Source organism: Vulpes vulpes, chromosome 10 (genome assembly GCF_048418805.1).
Source record: "Vulpes vulpes isolate BD-2025 chromosome 10, VulVul3, whole genome shotgun sequence".
NCBI lineage: Eukaryota > Metazoa > Chordata > Mammalia > Carnivora > Canidae > Vulpes > Vulpes vulpes.
In genome coordinates this window covers 58,671,470-58,691,439 of record NC_132789.1, presented here as the reverse complement: position 1 = coordinate 58,691,439, position 19,970 = coordinate 58,671,470, and the positions used below count along the sequence as shown (strand labels likewise).

The following is a 19,970-nucleotide window of genomic DNA, read 5'->3' as shown; positions in this document are numbered from 1 at the left end:
ATTTCATTAAAAAAAAAATATGTCCCGGGCCTTCAGTTTATGTATTTACTAAAAGCTATGTGGTCTTTTCTATAGAGTATCTAAAATAAAAATTCACACATATCCCCATTGATGGCGCATTAGTAGTTATAAGCACCATTTTAAAGCTTGAGACTTTTGGTGCATGATCATTCAGTTTTTCCCCATATATGGATGCCACACCTTGTTGTCAATAAATAATTCCACTTTAATGGCAAAGTAATAATTTAGACAGATACAGGGTGCACATTTGCAAAAAAATATATGCAAGCTGGTTTACAAGCTAGAGGAACAATAAACCAATAGAAAATACATCATCCAGTTAAGTCCATTGACACCAAGTACTTATTATTGGGGCTTTACAAAGACTACAAAACTTTTCAGATGATTTATTTCACTGTTTCTGCCTATTTACATGATATGTTACATCAAAAATGTACAAAATATAAAATGTATACAGACACATGTTTCACAAACTAGTTTAAGTTGTAAACTAGGTGAACCTACTGGGATGTATTGCAGGAATTTGTGTTTATGATCATGTTTGGACTGTGTTTCTCAAAAATGGCAGGGAAAGATTAGCAATTTTTTTAGATCACATATTATACAAGGGCAACCAGTCACTCATCCAGCTACATGTATTGATGTTTTACAACAGTTTTGATCCATGTTCGAGGCTTCAAAGTCAGGGTGACCATTCTATGTGCATAAATTCAGTTCAGATTTCCCTTAGGGCAATAGCACCGTGTAGGACCTGTGGACTTAGTGACACTCTGAAAACTGCACAGATGTCTTGTGCTGTTATTGTTCTATAGCAACTGACCCACGGGTGGTCACAGAGAGTAGCACCAATTGCCCATCCTGAAAGCAACACATCTTCACACACTTAGAACACGTCTACACCATGGCCTAGCCCTTCGGTTCTAAAAACTCAAAACCCGTCCTCTGTGAGCGGTGGTAACTTCTCCAATGATTCCCATCGGTTTTCATGCACTCTCTTTAAAGCCTGCCACAACAGATGCACTTTCAGACTTTTTTTTTTTTTTTTTTACTTTTCCAAGAATGTATCGGCTTCATGAACAGTTTTGAAGCATGCTCACTCTAGCACTGATAGCTCCTGCATAGTCATGACAACTGTAAATACAGGACAAACACACCAGATAATAACAGCTTGGAGGGTCTGCATTCTGTATTTGTTTGCAATGTACAGGAAATCTCAGCAAGTGAAACACCTCTTAACACCGACAGGATTACAATACATTTTTGTGTGCATGTGTTTGTTTTGATTTGTGCAAGTTTTTAAAATTATTATTTACAATACCTACCCAGTAGACTGTGCAAATCTAACCTTCTCTTACAGTATAAGCGCTTCCTCTTCCACAGTGACTTCACTGCTTCAGTGTTCTTTAATGCTGAATTTCTCATGTACAACGATAGCAATCGAAACAACATGCTCCAAACTAATAGTAACAGGAATCATAATCACAAAAAGAAGAGGGGAGGAAAGCCAAATAGTTGTGTCCGTGTTGCATCTAGCACTTCCAGCTCTGCGGGATGGGATTTCCAAATCTCCCTCCTTCTAAAACGCCATTTGCCTAGAACTGGATGGAATTTAGCCACATGTCTTAGCTTTTAAGTGACAGTCAAAGAGGGTTTCTGGGTTACTTGGACACTTTGGAGGACAGGCAATCGATTCTCAAGGGCAGAAAAATACTGATTTTTCTCCTATCCAATTCTTCTGGAAAAACAAAAACAAAAAAAACAAAAAACAAAACAAACCAACCCAAAACAACCAAACCAAAAAAACCCCAAAACAGATATATAGAGATGAGAGGCTACTGTGTGAACTGGTGTTGCTTGGTTATAAATGAAAAGACAGTGGAAATCACCGACGGTTTAGGATTTAAACCAACTGTTAAACTGTTGTAGAAATCTGTTTTAAGGCAGTGAGACAGCACCATAGGAAATGTTCCTTCTTTCACTGAAAAGGCTCAAACAAGTAAAGCCCTAAGAAAGCCTTTTGTCAGTGTTGACTAATAATTGGTATAAAACTCTTGTTCGGGGAGTGGGCCGGTGGTTTCAAAAGACCACTGTGGTAAAAACAACCTTATAAAACCTGTGACTCATAGACGAGGAAGGTGGTGGAGCACATCATGGGAACGTGGCAGTTAAGAATGACACTGGCACGACTCCAGCTTGCCATAGTAGTGTTTTCCTGGTGGTCGCACAATTCCGGCTGTGCTTACGGAGGACTGGCCTCTTGGCTTCGTTTTGGAATGGGGTGAGCGCACGACACAGATCCCACTGGGGCCCTGTGACCAGCACCGTGTGGCACAAAGGAGGCTTGAACGGGGAAGCAGGGGCCCTGCTTGGCGGTGGAGGGTGGGGGGTGGGGGGTGAGAAGGGCCCCTCGAGGAAACAAAAGGAAGGGACGACAGAAGGGCTGCATTGTAAACTTTTAAAGAGGGACAAAATAAAGTCCAGTCTGGCTATCCCACATGCACTCCATTCGGTCGCCCTGTCATGAGGGTCCTTTCCGGTTGAGTAATGGAGCCGTGCAGGGCCCCACGGATATAAAAACGCCTAGAAATAAAATAAAGTTAAGCTTCCATTTCCGTCGAGCATCTTGGCGGTTCAGGCTTCTTCCTGCTGCCTCCTGGGAGACCACAGCTCTGGGGCAGGGCCCTCGACAGGGCGCTTTCGTACTGGCAGTGGTGTAGGGACAATACCTTGCCTCTCAGGCCTTTGGAAAGAGCGTCAGTCTTTTCCCCTAACTTTGTTCACCCTTTAGAGGGTCGATTCCAGGGACGAATCCAAAATGTCTTCATGGTGGCTGGTGCTATCGCTGTCACAGCTTTGGGTGCCCGAGTAGTTGGCTGCTTCTTGGAGCTTCATTAGCATGTTCATCTGTGGAAAGAGAAAGACACATGGATGTGGCAGCGACACGGGGAGCGGGCTGGCCCTCAGCCCTCCTCAGCCTGCGGCCCTGAGCCCCCCAGGCACCCCAACCTCCCAGCCAAGGGCAACGGGGACATGACTTTGACTTCCAGCCGTCGCCTGGGGCTCCTCTACCGGCTCTCCCACGCACGGCCCCCCGCCCAGCAGCAAGCCATGGGGCCAAATGGGGCCTGGAGAGAGCGCTGTGATGGGGGCTTGTGACCCAATGGGCTCCGGTGGGGAGCCCGGGGAGGGCTCATCCCCACTGGGTCTGGGCCCGCTGCTGGACGGCGAGAAGCTGACAGCACCCGGTGGCACCTGCAAGCCGTGGACGTTCATGCACATGCTCCCCCGGGCCGGGGTGGGGGGCAGGAGCACAGGGCACGGCACCAGCTGGCTCGGGGCTGGCCCCAGGGAGGGGCAAGGAGCAGGCCCTGGGTGTCTGAAGAGGGAGAGGCAAAGAATCGCTGTCGGATTTCTGGCTAAACTATGATTGATAGATCACTGAACACAAAAGCCAGCTTCTGGAACAAGAGCAGCTGCCCCAGGCTCCCAGTTGAGAGGACGGTGGTGATGTTTGTTCCAGGGAAGGGGACACACGCGTGGAAGCACCTGGGGAGAAGGGCAGCCAGCTGCTTCCATGTATCACAGAACAGACGGCGGCCGCCTTGCTTGGCTGCTGCTAGATCCGCGGACCCACCATCAGAGAAAAAAAGAAAGATGGTTTAAAAGCGGATTGTGGAAAAATTGTTCGACGGTTCTAGAAAGCACAGGAAAACTGGCACACGTCTTCAGCAAGGGAAGAAGACATGTCTTCCTGTCAAGGGTTCCTATTCGTTGTAATGATATTTATATTGTTGAATGCATAGTAATTTTATTATTTGATAAAGTAATCCAAGTTGTTGTTGTTGTTTTTCCAAATTAGAGAAATAGAGACTCTGATCCAATAAAAAAAAGAAATCTAAAAAAATATAAAAAAGGATTCTTTGGTCATGTGTTAGGGCCACGTGCGCTTGGGTGCTCAGTGTAAAATGCATGTTCAATAAATGCTCGTGAAATCAATGATACACTGGTAATCCCCAATTTTAGCACGCATGCCTTTCTAAAAAGAGGCTATGGCGATAGCCGTGTCTTAAGGTCATTTTAATATTCTTCAGGACAGTATTTTTTGACACAACGGTTAGTCTAACTCTCTGAATTTATTAAATGAGCTGCACACAGATACGGGTTGGGATTTGCTGGGACAACCTCTCAAACCCAATGAGGCAAAAAGCCAAAGGTCTCCATCGGCACCTGCTCCCCCCTCCTCGTCTCTCTTTCCCCCTCTCTCCCCCACACGCCACCCCCCTCACAATTATTTTGCCTCCCTCTTTCGTGATGCCAGCTCCTCCCTCATTAGTTGCTGGCCGCATGTTCCAGCATTTGGGTGAAGATAATTTGTAGAACACGCTTGTGTGCTGAGCGTCCTCTTGCTTTCCCGAGAGCAGTAGGCATTGTGAATGAGGTCCCTCTGAAGGGTCACGCTTCTGACCTCGGTCATGAATGCTGGGAATCACTTGGACGCTGAGTGTTGTAAAAGTTTTATGGTGTGATGCAAGTGTCACTAAAGTCTTAATCTTTGCAAATGGTGCCATATAATAAATACGCTTTATTAGAATAAGTTCCAAGTCTCAGGTTCCTAATAAATGTGCGCACGGGATTTAGTTTGCCTTCTCACGGCGTTGCTTTGTGCACTCAGGTCCCCGCGGATTACAGAGGGGGCAAGGTTACAGATGATCCAACTGTCACTGCGACAGATCATTATTCTCTGCAAAACAATGTCCCTCCTCCCCTCTCCTCTCCTCCCCCCCTCCCTGCTCCTCTCCCCTTCCCTCTTCTCCTCTCCTCTCCTCTCCTCTCCTCCCCTCCCCTCCCCTCTCTGCATTCTCCGCACCCAAAGTCATTTATATAATGTCTATCATTTGTAACACGCTGCGCAGGTCCTTATCACCCCTGCTATTTGCCAATCTGCTGGGCTCCCAGCTTCCATCCTCTCTTCTTTAATCTGTCTTCTGTTCTATTACCAAAGCAATGTTTATAACCTGCAAATCTAGCCAAGGTAAGTCCCCTGCCCAAACACCTCCGGTAGCCCCCCATTATCTGTGTGATCAAGTTTTAGCTTCTTACAAAGATAAATAGGCCTCGGCCTCTAGTTTTTCTTGCCCTTCTTATTCTAATCCCGCCATTCTGCATAGAGCCCTGAAGTCATTTTTGTTATGCCGTTCCATGGTTCACCTGCCGCTTCCTTAATTTTGGATGTTCTCCATCTAACCACACGAGGAACTTCTATTCACCCTTCTAGAGGCAGCTTAAGAATCTCCTCCTTTATATTCCCCAAATGAATGAGAACATACACTGCTTGTCCTTCTCCGATTGACTTATAATATAAATAATAGTGAAAGGGAATATAAAGGAAGGGAGAAGAAATGTTGGGAAATATCAGGAAGGGAGACAGAACATAAAGACTCCTAACTCAGGGAAACGAACTAGGGGTGGTGGAAGGGGGGAGGAGGGCGGGTGTTGGAGGGGAATGGGTGACGGGCACTGAGGTGGACACTTGACGGGATGAGCACTGGGTGTTTTTCTGTATGTTGGTAAATTGAACACCAATAAAAATTAATTAAAAAAAAAAAAAAAAGAATCTCCTCCTTTTGGAAGCTGTCTCCTAATCACTTCCTCAATGGACTCCCTACTTTATCTAGTATGTGACTCTACCACTATTTTACTGTCATTTATATGGGTAGATGGCTCTCTCTGCTAATGGACTGTGAGCTTCCTGAGATCAGAAACGATCTTTTATTTATCTTCTGGCCACCGGGTCTTAGCCGAGTACATACTTATTAATACTTGTTGAAATAGGGGATCCCTGGGTGGCTCAGTGGTTTAGCGCCACCTTCAGCCCAGGGAGTGATCCTGGAGACCCAGGATCGAGTCCCACATCAGGCTCCCTGCATGGAGCCTGCTTCTCCCTCTGCCTGTGTCTCTGCCTCTCTCTCTCTGTGTCTCTCATGAATAAATAACAATCTTTAAAAAAAATACTTGTTGAAAGAATGAATGAGTTTGTTGATGATGAATAAAATACTGTGAGATGCACCAAAAAGTTGTATCCTTGTTCATATCCAAAAACATATTTCTGACATTAAATAGTGGATTTTTCCCATATATTTTTTATTTAGATTGGACTGCAAATATATTTTCACTTGATGACAGTAATTATAAATCTATAACAACATAAAAGCAGATAGAATATTTATTTTCTTATCAGAAATGTCCTAAAGATTTACTTTTTGATGATAAGCCTTTCGCTTTTTAACATATCATAATCCCTGTTTCTTAACATATTTAGTTGAGCAGCTGTTTAAGAATCAGATATTACATTTTTTTTTTTTTTGATTTGACAGAGAGAGAGAGCAAGTGAGCACAAGCAGGGGGAATGGGAGAGGGAGAAGCAGGCTTCCTGCTGAGCAGGGACCCACTCCCGGGCCCCCTGGACCCCGCCCCCCCCCCCCAATCCCTGTTGACGGAGCTCAATCCCAGGACCCTGGGATTATGACCCGAGGCAAAAGCAGATGCTTAACCAACTGAGCGACCCAGGTACCCCAAGAATCAGGTTTTTTAACCCTAATTTCCACTCAGTATGGGAAACTCTGGAGCTCTTTTCCATACTAGAAGAAAGAGCATTCAGAGCCAGGGAAGAATGCTGGATGGGTTTAGTTATCAGGACTGTGGGAATTGGGAAGTTGAGGGCATTCCTTAGCGGTCTCTCACTCTATAGTGTAATTCTCAAAACAAACTCTATAAAGCCTCTCCTTACCTGGAACAGATACAGTGTATCAACACTGCAAAGTGAAGACTAGAAGTTATAAAATTCAAAGGTGATAGCTCATACTTGTACCCTGAAGTCTATATTTGCTGTTAAATTTTAAACCATTCTATCAGCAATTAATTAGTACTTGCTCCCAATTATGCTGCATCCAAACCAATTCCTCCACCACTGTTAATTTTAAACTATGTAGGAGCTAAAGGGCCAGCTACCTGTTATAGAAATAAAAGTCCAGGTTCTTAAGGATTTTATGGTCTAGAGTGAAAGTCCAATATCAGAAGTCCTATATAGGAGTTCTCTGGAATCAAAGCAAGTCTATGTATATACCCCCATGACTCTATGGAGCCCTTTGAAATGTTTTACAAAATTTTTTTTGCATGTGTGCATTTTGCCATGGAAAAGATCTTAAAAATCTATCAGTTTGTTCACATGTAACCCTCAAAACGTTAAGACTGGTCAGGTGAGATGATAATGTATATATGTTGGGTTATGGGTATAGGAATATCCCATAAAATACCAAGTCATTTTATGTTCTTGGGTATTGTCATAGGTTATGATTTTTAATCATTTCCTTTTTGCCTGTTTTAAATGACATAATGGCTGTTATTTCAGTATCTTTTCTTCTTGTATTTATTGTGCAAGTCCAGTGATTTCTTTAGCCATAGAATGGTAAGCTAATAAATGCATTCTAACTGACCCCAATCTATACGGGTTCATCCGTACATATGAAAAAATACATAAAAAATAAAATCTTCTTTTTAATAACACCACTTACTTAATAGTCTCAGAATACTCATAGTTTTACTTTTTTTTTTTTTTAATTCATATATATAGAGAGAGGCAGAGTCACAGGCAGAGGAGAGGCAGGCTCCGTGCAGGGAGCCCGACGTGGGACTTGATCCTGGGTCTCCAGGATCACACCCCTGGCTGCAGGGGGCGCTAAACCGCTGCACCACCGGGGCTGCCCGTTTTACTGACTTTTATTAAACCAAACAGAACTGCAAATTAAGCAAGAGAGGCAGAATCAGGGAGAGTAACTTCCCTTTGATTTCCAAGTCAGTTTAGTCTTCTCCACCGTAGGCAACAACAGACTAATGATATATCTAGTCAGATTAGTTGATATATGTAAAATATTCTTTAGTTCTCCAAGTATACATTATATTCAATTCTTTTTTTGTAAATTTAAGAATGGAATTTGGTTTTCTCTTAAATACCTAGTGAATTGAGTCATGTAATGTTGAAGATTTATTAATTTATTCATATAATTTTCTGCATAAAAAAATAAAAATTGTGGTCATAGAGTTCAGCCTGGTTTTAGTGTTTCTAGGTTTTTAAGCATATAAATTTGGTCTTTCATTTTAAGAATTTCACTCAATGAAAGCAGGCCAAAGGCAAAAGAGTTAAAGTTGACTATATATATCAGAACAGCCCCAAATACTACTGAAGAGAAATATCTTTAAAACAAATGACTAAATATTGATGACCACACACCATACTAATATGATATTAGAAGAACCATACATCAGTTTCTTACCAGAGGATCCCCTTCTGTGTCATTTTGTGGAATGTGCTTTGAGGTTGTGGCTTCCTTAGTGGATATGCAGCCCTCATACCCAACATCTTCTGGTCGCAACTGAAGTAACGCTGGACCATCCTGAGGCAGAGACGCTGAACTCCATGGGTATGTGTCAAGCACCCACTTTGAGGGGTCTTCCCAAGGTGCCCGTTTCCCATACATCTAAAAAATGATCACATGTTTAATACGTTTAGAATACATTTCTATTCAGTAAAATAGGTGGCTGTTAATTGAGTAATTCCATTGCACATTGAGTTCTTATGGGACTTTCCAGGGAACTGTGTCCATATACTGTATGTGTCCATATACAGTTTTCCAGATTGTAAATATATGTCTATCTACGTACTCTCTTTAACCTCGAAGGAGAAGCAAAATAAAGAGGAACATCTAAAATAGATGGTCAAAATTTGGGAGAGAGTAAGAGGGAGGTTTATTTTAAATGCATATAGAAATCACTGCCCACATTTATCTTTATTAGTAATTCTATAAACCAAAAGAAAACTCAGTTGAGAAAGAGAAGTTCCAAAGATGGAGAATTGAAAAAAGCCATGCTAGACACTAAATAGAGTTCTCTACTAAAGTGCACTTTGGAAAAATGATAAATAAAATCACAGACCTTTTCTCTGCCAACCTCACTCTAACTCAAATTTTCTTTGAAAATAAAAATACTTTCTCTGATAATCATTTTCTTTGCATTAATTTCCTCTAATAATCTCATTGCTTCCTGTAGAAACTCTTTTTAGGTGTTTATTTATAAGGCCAGAGGTAAAAGAAGAGGAAAAATAGGAAATGAAAGCATTAATGTTGTCAGGATTCAAATGCAAGCAGAGTCAGTAAGAAAGAGATGAGAAAAGCTAGTTAAAGTACTGGGAGTGAAGTAGAGGGGACAAGATGAATATAAGTTATGTTAAAAGGTTCTAAGCTGTGGGCACATGGCTGTGGTTAAGCATCTGCCTTTGGCTTAGGTCGTGATCTTGGGGTTCTGAGATCAAGTCCCATATCAGGCTCTCTGCATGGAGCCTGCTTCTCCCTCTGTCTATGTCTCTGTCTCTCTCTGCGTGTCTCTCATGAATAAATAAATAAAATCTTTTACAAAAAAAGTTTTTAAGCTGGAAGCAATCTTGAAGCCAAATTAGGCAGGGCACACTGAAGAGACAGAGGTGGAATGGACTTTGTAAACAAGGACTTTCTTTTCTAAAGAAAAGCTAAAATGAAGAGAAGAGAACAGTAACATGGGCAAACTAGTCCTTTGATGTACTCCCCGTCTGCCTTGACCTACTCTTTTGAGGCCAATCCTGGTTACCTGGTGCCTATTTGGTCCCAGATAGCTTACTGTGAGGTGTTCTACATGGCTCATTGTGGTTCAGTGAGACAAAAGCAAAATGGTGGACACTGACACCATGAAAGGCACACAGATTGCTTTGGAGTTATCTTTTGGGTTTCTCCAGGAGGAACTGAATAAGTTTGTGTCAGCCTTGCCTTGAGAAAGAGAGAGAGAGAGAAAGAGAGCAAGCGAGCGAGTGAGCGCCAGGTCCTGATATCTGTATATTCCTTGGGAGATGACGGCAGGGGTAACAGTTATCTTGTTTTGGAGCAAAAGTTTTCCCTCAGTTAAAAACCTACTTTATAGAACTATAAGACATAGGCTGCTGTACAGCTTAAGCTAATCGAAGGAAATGTGTAATTCTTGGAAAGTAAATGTTACAAAAAGAACATGCAGGCTAGAATCGACTGATGCCAGCCTTTTAAAGATTCATCAAGGATAGTAAAATTGGAATTGACCAATAAAATGCTAAATAGGCCCAATTCTGTATTTTGGTGTAAAATAGGTATTATAGAAAATAATTGAAAGAATATTTAAATATTAAAATATTATAAAATATTGTAAAATTATAACATACAAAATATTTAAATATTTAGAATACTATAAATTGATTGTTGACATTTCAATAAAGGTAGAATCACCAGATTAAAAATCAGAATCCTTTGTAACACCAGTGGGTTTTTTTTTTTTTTTCCAACTAGAACGTCTGCCGGAGAGTATTCCCCATATGTTTCCTCATCAAAGCATTCATTTGAAAAGAGATTTTTCTATTCCTCTCAACTCGGATGTTCATCTTTGCAATCAGGCTTTGTTTTTTCACTTCTTGCTCCAATTCAAGGTTCTTTGTTACCAGTAGATCCAAGGGAATAGTTCAAAACATACATGATTCCTTTTCTTCCTTTTCTTATAGAAAACATATATGGACGACCCCAGGAATATCACCTACCAACGGACTTGTGGCGGAGCACATCCTTTAGTAGCAATGAGAACTGTCCACCCGCTAAGGGTTTTCCTGTCTTACCTCTCCTGTGTTCTGGATGTCCCCCCTACACTCCCTACATCGTGGCTGATTCAGCACTTACACTATCTTGCTCCTTAACATCTAGAACCACAGCAAGAAGCAAGACATTTTTACTCCCTCTTCAAAATAATTTTGTTTTAGTCTGGGAAACTGGTATTACTCTAATGGTTATACTTTTGCCTGAATAGAAGCTGTATAAAATTATCATTCTCAGGACAGTGTTTTATAAATAATATTAATTTAATTGTTAAAAAAGGAACCTATGCACTTTTAAAAAATGATATTTAAGAGCTAAGTATTCTTAGATATTACTGTTTTTGAGTTTGTAAAATCATCTTTTTCTTTACATGTACGAGTAAACAAATATGAAATAAAGAGGATTTTATATGTAAAGACTTGGATGATAGCTTATTAAATACTGAAACTATCTGAAGAGGACAAATAGTTTATTTAAATATTAGTTTTAAAAATTATGACTTCTAGAATGTTATAAATATTCACAAATTTCTTTTTCATATACAGTGATTGAAATTGCGAGACTCAACTCACATCTTTGCATAAGAGTTTTAGAGGAATCCAGAAAATGGATACGTTATTCTTAAAAAATAAAAACCTTTGGTATAGTCTTTTATTCTGTTGGAACCAAAATAGAATAAATGATCAAGACCCATGTTAACACCTGACTTATAAGATAAAGAAATGTCCAATTAACTAGCTATCAATTGACTGCTATTACCTACAGCAGTAAGTTTGTTTGGCCTTAAATGGGTAGTTGTTAGAACAAAGGTTTTCTCCTTCTCCTGCATATTTAGTCTCAGAACAGAATACGTAAATAAATAGTTATATACTAGTTGATCTTTAAAACCTTACCAGCATCTTTGTATAGCTCATGCCTTCAGTTTTCTGTTATAAATACCCAGAGAAAAGATTATTATTATTTTTTTTACTTTAAAGGACGATTTTGCTTGTTTTTAAATAGTAAAGAAAATTGAGTACGATACCTGAAGACCTTCTCTTACTGCTTCTAGAATGTAAGGTACCAAAGAATAGTTCCAGAGGTCCATGAACCATACTCTAGAACCTTCTACATCCATAGGGCAAGGGAGGAAAAGTCGGGGACCTAAGAAGAAGCAAACCATTTTGAGAACCATTACGTTTAACCTAAACACATAAATAGCCAGACATCATTATGAGGGATTTAATAATATATGTCTTACAGGATTCTTAAACAATTATAATCTTGACCAGCTTGATTGTCACAAAGTATGTTTTACTGGAGACTCAATCTACTGAACTCTCCTTCCTTTAACCCTAAAATCTTAATCTAGAACGTAACAAATTAGAGTTAGGAGAAACCTTAAAGGTCATAGTCTAGTTTACCTGCCCCATTTTATAGATGATGAAACTGTGCTGAAGTAAACTGCCAAATATAAAATATGTCATTATTTGAAGAGTAGGACTCAGCCTTGGCCTTCTGATCTCAAATGTAAAATTCTTCTTTTTCATTTACCTTGTATCTTTAGTGAGTACATCTTTATGATCCATCACAATGGCAAAGAGACTTTTATACACTCAATTTAAGAAAGATTAGGAAAATAAACATCTTTATGGCAGCTAAAGAGAAGTAATTCAGTTTTACCTTAATGAAAAATATGAAACACTTCAATTATCCATGAAACACCGAAATTACCTCTAACTAAAATCTTCTCTCACAACTACGTTTGATGTGAGCCATTGGCTAAAATTTGTTTTTAGCATAAAAAGAAACTTTAAACAGATACAGTGTATTTCAAATGCTTATTTGATTTTTAAATATTTGTCTGTATTAAACTCATGTGATTTCAGTCAAACCTTAGTAAACCACAATTGTCAGCCAAAATGAATTTAATCAGACATATAAAGCTTAGAAGAAGGCAAACTTTCAGAAGGAAAAAAAGAAAACTTAAATCTTTGGAAGCCTGAAAAAAAATGAGCTTTACTTGTTATTTTCTACCATCCAATCTGGCCATCTTTACCACATACTCTTAGTTCCTGGAAAATGGCATATTGCAGTTTTGGAACTCACCAATGGTAACATCAGAAGAACTGTGTGTTTCCAAAAAACTGTTGAGATGATGCCATGTCTTAGGAATCCAATCTATAATTTTTACTAAGTCATTATTGCGTATATTCCTTTCTATTTCCATCTCTATCAGTTTCCTTCGAAGATATCTGCCTAAAAATCCTTTCACTGGTTCTGTGTGGTTTGCGCAGAGCACCCACCTACAAAAAGACAAAAAAAAAAAAATCAGAAATCTTTGAATAATTAAGTTTGAAGTCTAGAGTATTCTCTTTTCCAATATAAATTAAGAATATTCCTATTTCAATTGATGGCTCATTTTAATGATCAAAGGGTTAGGAGATCTATTAGCATTAGAGGTAGACAAAATAACTAACTTTTTAAGCTAAAGAGAAGCTCATGTGCGTCAGAAGTGAGTGGGAGTATACACGCTGAGTACTCTTTTATAGGAGAATCACAAATCCTGAAATAGGAACTCTTCACATTCCTCACACTTTGAAGAAAAGTGCTCTACTTTAGCTGGTGACATAGTGAGCAGGACCAACATTTCTTTCCTTTTTCTTTCTTTCTTTCTTTCTTTCTTTCTTTTTCTTTCTTTCTTTCTTTCTTTCTTTTTTTTTTCTTTCTTTCTTTCTTTCTTTCTTCTTTCTTTTAAGAAACACTTCTGATTACAGGTGGAGGATTACCAAATGTCTGCTTGAGGAAGTGTCAGAAGAAGTGAGAATTATTTTCACACCACAGGTTACCACTGGCAGGATGTGTCAATGTGCAAATGGAAAAACACTAATGTAACCGAAAGCAAACAGAAAGAGACAACACAACAAACAAACAAAACATTTCATTTCATTTCTCTTTACCTGAAATTGTGATGCAGCTCTAGATTTGGTGATGAAGAAACTCCCTGATTCATTGTTCCAATAATATATGGACTGGAAAACAAAATAACATATGCAGATGTGCTGAAGATAAAAGATATCAGTCTATTAAAATTGTCTTAAAAAACAATTTAGGTAAATATGGATACTTCCATTTTAATATTAGGTTAGAAGGGTAATTTTGTAATGTTAGATTGAAAAATGACAAAGATCATTGAGCTGGAAATTTTGATTTGGGGCTCTAATTTCAACTAGGGCATCCTAGGAGAATCATTTTACCTTTCTGAGCCTGAGTTTACCCATCTATAAAATAAAAAGGTTAGATAGAATAATCACAGAAAACTCATTTCACTCTAACATCTTATGACTCTTATGATTATAATCAAATTCATTAATTTTTCCTCTTTTATTATTTCATAGAGATTTTAAAGTTTCTCAATGACATTAGAAGATTTGTATTCTTGTTTCAATGCCTTTTTCATTATCTACTTTTAACATTTAAAAAATCCCTAGTAGAGATTAATTGGGATATTGCCTCAGTAAAACTAATATTTAGTTTGTTCTTTTATGTCCTTCCTTTAGAGGCCATACTATAGTGAATACTTAGTGGGTTTTCAGATTTCTTTTATACCCTACTTCAATCTTTGCTTTCATTATAAATAATTAAAAATTAGACTCAATAATGGAGAGAGATATGTCTAAATGCATTAAATTTATCTTTATAGGAAGGTTGAATTCAAACTTTGATGTGGAGGAAAAAAAACAAAACCAGAGCTCTAGACCTTCATTTTAATTCTTAATTTCTTTGATTCAAACATTCTGTCATTGATCTCGGTCTCCCAGACCTTCAGCATATCTGCAGAAGCTAATGCCATCATGTAAATTATGTTTTCATAACAGTTGCCTGGGGCATAATTGCTGAATGAATAAATAGATGTTCCAAGAAATGCACAAGGATTTTTTGGGAAATATGTTATAATATTAATGAAGTCTTTAAAAGGTATAAAGACCCAAGAAAACAAATCTGATGATTTTTTCATATTTCATCACTCAAAATATTTCATAAGCATACCATTTGTTGTATTTACAGTTGAGAAAGCCATTGAAGATATCACTCAAAGAGCCCACATGATGAAGATTATCAAGAATTATTACAACAGGGAGTTCTACACCATTATTATCAGCACTGCACTGTTCAGCCAGGTTAGCTAGATACTGTTGCAACTCCTTGAAAAAAAAAAAAAAAAGAAAAGAAAACAAATACATCAATGATGAGTTTAAACCATTGGCAAGCAACTCACAGTTTAGGAATAGCACACTTTGTCTGCCATCCAGTACCTCTGATTAAAACCCACAGGTCATTCCACTGATATAAAACAAAGCAAACACATATAATGCTGTGAGGATGTATTTTTTTAAAAAGAGCAAAGAGAAAAGCCAATACAGAACAGCTGCAGCAAATATAAAATTGTGAAAACAAAAGCATGTTTCTCAGTTGTTGTCTCCCCTTAAAAAAGGCCCAAAAAAAAAAAAAAAAGCGAATGAGAGTTTTGGATATAAGCTCTTATAACAAACCACAAATACTGAGACTTCATTCTTGCTTTTGGTATTACAATGATAAAAGTGGATTTTAGCAAACCTTATAATTTTCCGGTATAGAATAAATCCAAAATGGCACACCTAAGTTTCCACTAATACTTTAAATGTTTTAATTGCAATTCATTTCAGTAGGGTGCATTAAACCAAGTATTTGGATAGAAGTGTGGTTATTTACTTATTTATAATCTGCATACAACTTCTGTGATTTTAAACAAAGACAAAATTTGTTATATTCACTGGGTCACTTGACATTAGCATTTAGCATTTCTTGAGCTTCTTTTTTTTTTTTACAGGTATTATTCCTTTCTAATAGCTTTTAATCTAAATATGATAACCAGTTTGCTGATTGACTGCTCTCACAGATGGATAGGCCAGGAACACAATTAGGTTTCTTAAAATTATCCTAATCAGTAAGAGCATTTCCATAATATTTGCATACTTACAATGACATTTTCAATTTGTAAATCTTGCTCAGGGTTAAAAAACAATTCCATAATTCCAGTTTCTGGAATCTGCCAGGTGAATATGTGAACCACTTACCCTAGATGCCACCTCCCTCTGTCTGTAATACTAATTATATTTTTATTTTTTCAAGATTTTATTTATTTATTGACAGAAAGAGAGAGAGCACCAGCAGGGGGAGCAGCAGGCAGAGGGAGAGGGAGAAGCAGGCTCCTTGCTGATGGGCTGGATCCCAAGACCCTGGAACAATGACTTGAGCTGAAGGCTGAGGCTTAACCAGCTGAGCCACACAGGCACCCCTATAATACTACATTTAGAACTAAAAGCAGAGAATGATAAAAACATTGCCCAGGGTTTTGAGGCATTTAGTAATATATTCACTTAAGTTTAAATATAAAATTTATTAGAAAACTAATGCACTTTTGATCTTACATTGAACCAATCACACTGAATAAATATAGCCTAAATCAAAGAATTCAGAAAAATATGTTTAAACTAATGAATGCTCTGGAGAATTTCATTTATCTTAGAACACAAAAAATGGAATTTATACCAATAAAATAACTATATTAAGTCATGCATTCATTTATAAAATATTGACTGCCTATCTTCTATGTTCATAGCTCTAGACAATCCCCTGAGATGTATAAAAATAATGAAGCATTATTCAAGTTAGTAAGTTTAATGCTAATTATGAACTGAATCAACTCCTTCTGGGTATAGGGGTTAAAAAGTATTCCCTTGTAGGCATTAAGATTATCACGTTAGGCACTAAAATTTGAGTATGATAAATCATATGAATACAATATCACAGTATATTAGGAGCTATGAGAGGTCAGGAGAGGAGATTTTGCCTAGGTGGTATCAAGGAAAGCTTTCCAGAGAAGGAAATGCTGGAGCTTGGGAGGGTGGAAGGTACATACATAACTAATAAATGTACAAAATACAATGTAAAATATCCCTTGAGAGAGGTTAAACAGAGACTTGGCCTGTAGGAAGAAGAAGAAGTAATTCCAACCGGGGGATCCTGATGACGTGAGGTGAAATTTGAGATGAATTCTGAAAAATGAGTAGAATTCCAAATGTTAAGTATGCAGTTATTGATCCTTTCAAAACACCGTTAGCAAGTACCTGTTATGTTCCAGGTACTTTGGCACTAAGGATTCAGAGATTATTTCTCCATTCCAAGAATTTAGAGTTGAGAAACAGAAAGGCAGGTCAATAAATAAATGAAATGCACAAAACACTATACAGAAACTTAAGAGAGGCACCTAATCCAGACTTGTTCAGAGAACAGGGTACTGGGGACAAACTACTGAAGTGCAAGTAATAAAGAATGAAAACTGGAAGGTATGAGCATGTGATGTGTTTGGGGGAAATGAAACGCATTCCGTTGTTGCAAGAGAAATTGCACATGGTAGTGCTGGTTGTAATGAAAAAGAAAATAGATCTTGAATCCATGCACAAAAAAGTTGGATCTTTCTATATAAATAAACGTGAACCGTTGACACATATTTTTTTTTCAGTAGGGAAAGAGCAAATTTATTTATCAAAGGAAACATAAATATGAAGGAGATGATGGTTAATTAGAAACGGAAAAAGCATTCAGAAGCCTATTGCCCAGAATAGAGGGTTACGTGTGTGTATAAAAAAAAAACAAACTGTGATTCATGGTTAAAAAAAAATTAAAAAGGCATACATCACAGATTTTGTTCAGAGCATGTAAACCTTACTTGTACCAATGGGAAAGACCTTCTGGCGGTAGGCTTATTTGCTATTAACCTTTTATTTTTAGGAGTAGGTAATGTTTTGATGCTTCAAAATGCAAAAAGAGCTTTCCAAATAGAGGGGAAAGAATAATCAAAAGCATAAACACAAAAAAGATGTGGAAGGAAAGAAACTAGTAGCATATGTTTTGGGAATATGAATAATGTTAAGTAAGTTGGAAAGAAGAGTTTGTAATCCTGAATGATTTGAAAGGTTACTGGACTTTTCCTGTTGGCAACAAAGAAACATTGAATGTTCTGTCTGGAGTTCTGAGTAATGTAGTTAGAATCATGATTTCAAAGTATGGTAAGTATATTGTAGAGGAGGAAGAGAAACCAGTCAAGAGAATAACAAAATTGTGGAAGCCAAGGGACATTACGGGACTAATAGGATAGTAGAGGTGTGGGGAGATTTTTGACCCAGTATGAAAAGCAATAGAAAAACGTTGCGGATTTAATGTAGTCAGACTTTAATAATGAAAAGATATTCTATTTTCCAGTAGGTGAAGGGATAGTCAGAAAGAGAGAAGGATGATTTAACAGAAGTTGTGAATCAAGCAGTTAGAAAACAGATGCTGTCATCTAAAAGATAAAAGAGTGTTAACTTTGATGGGAGGGTGGCGATAGCAGAGATGGAAGGAAGAAGATGGATTTGATGTTTTTTAGAGTTGAAACTGGGTTTTCTAAACATGTGTACTTAGCATGCTAATAGAAACATACGTGTATGCTAAGGGAGAGGCCTACTATTCAGGAGAATGGGCGTGACTAATGGGGTCCAATTGGAGTCAATACACGATGACTCCAGGGGGGTCATCCAGGCAAGAACAGAAGAATGTTGGGTCACAGTTTCATTTACTGGTAGGTGATGGAAAAATAGTCAGTGGGTGAGACTGAGAAGGAGCTTGCTAGAGAGTAACAAGGAAATAGAGAACGATAATCATGAAAATTAGAGGAATTTTTGAAAGGGGAAGATTACCTGTAACAATTTGCTATACCTAAGCAATAAAAGAGAGAGACAGAGAAAAGATGCAAAGGGCACTGAACTTGGTAATTAAGACATCACTGAGTGATTCTGGAAAAGTAGGGCCATTAGATTCTATCAGGATTCTCATCTTGAGAAGGGTAGTAGACCTCTTTGGGAGTCTGATGAAAGCTATGGACCAGGTGTAAGTGGCAATAGGCATGCACAAATAATTTTGTCATTAACTTAAGAGTTTTTCCTGGATCCCTTTGAAATCACTTTATGATCCCCACTGTAACTTAATAGAGGTTAAATCTTTGATTGAAGTACTGATACATTAGCATTAAAAGTTTCATGTCTAAGATCTAATTAGGCAAAAGAAAACAGGTATATGCACCAGATGGACACTGATAATGAGATGAATCCCATACTTTGAAAATACACAGAGAACTCAGGAGTCATAGAAAAGCTGTTGATCATTGCCTTCTCCGGTTTTGACTCTAGACACATCAAAAATGAATCTGCCAAGACCAGTTTTTTTATCTTTTCCTACCTAACATTCCAAGTGTTTTCAGCTGGCCACATATTATTTACTAAATTCATCTCTAGCCTTCTGGGCCTGCTATATCAAATGTCACAAAGTGTAATCGCTTATGTGTACTGCTCTTGATCAAAATATTCCAGCTGGCAGCTTGAGGGAGGGCTTGAAGAGTAGGAAGAGGGACAGGATGCAAAATGCAGAGCGACCAAACACATGAAAAGATTTTTTTCGTTTGATGGTTTTATTGTTCGATTATTCTTTTTTTTTGAATCTGTAAGTGTTTTTTTGGCTTTGTCTCTTCAGTGCTATCTATGGCGTAGCAAAATGCACGTCAGCCACTGCACAGCTTCATTTTTCAGGGACGGGATTTATTAGTTCATGCCTCATTCACACTTGCCGTTAGTAGATCTACACAGCTAGCAGCTGTCCCTCAGACAATCTCAACTAGTCATCCCTATTCCTTTATACCATTCTCGCCTACCCCCGCCCACCCCCCATCACAAAAAAGCAGAGCAATAATAAACAAATAAAAACCACTGTGGATTTTCTGACAATTTGGCAAGAATTAGGCTAAATTCTCTAGCAACAATTGTACCCAGCACTATTGACAGCTCATTCATATCTTACAAACAGAAAGAAACAATAAACATGTCAGTTGTATTTTGTGCTTCCTTGGTGCCGAATGCCACACGATGTGTCCCTGGGTTTTTTCCTATTACTGCCTCCTAGCATCATTAATTCTGTTCCAACACTCTTGGCAATGCTTTATTTTCCATTATTTTGTAATAGCAAACATTATACTGACCTATTAACGACACAAGTGATTTTATTCAGAAAAAGAAGAAAATAAAAGTGTTGGTACTATTTGGTCATATTTTTTTAAGGTTCCTATGATAGTATTAAGAACATCTCCAAACACTAAACAACTTTTTAACTGAAATAAAAAGAACCTATATGTAACAGTAGATT

The 19,970-nt window shown here is 38.2% G+C and overlaps 1 protein-coding gene across 5 annotated transcripts in view; it reads right to left on the bottom strand.

Moving 5' to 3' along the window:
• Positions 1–205: 205 nt before the first annotated feature.
• Positions 206–19,970, bottom strand: part of NAV3 (neuron navigator 3) — a 595,667-nt gene continuing 575,902 nt past the window's right edge. For all 5 annotated transcript variants that reach the window (XM_072724439.1, XM_072724437.1, XM_025992156.2 and 2 more), the window contains 6 exons: positions 14,745–14,899; positions 13,655–13,726; positions 12,804–13,000; positions 11,740–11,858; positions 8,352–8,555; positions 206–2,925 (listed from right to left, as the gene is read on the bottom strand). In XM_072724439.1, the coding sequence (XP_072580540.1) occupies positions 2,806–2,925; positions 8,352–8,555; positions 11,740–11,858; positions 12,804–13,000; positions 13,655–13,726; positions 14,745–14,899 (867 nt within the window). In that variant the 3' untranslated portion in view covers positions 206–2,805. The remainder of the gene's footprint in view (positions 2,926–8,351; positions 8,556–11,739; positions 11,859–12,803; positions 13,001–13,654; positions 13,727–14,744; positions 14,900–19,970) is intronic.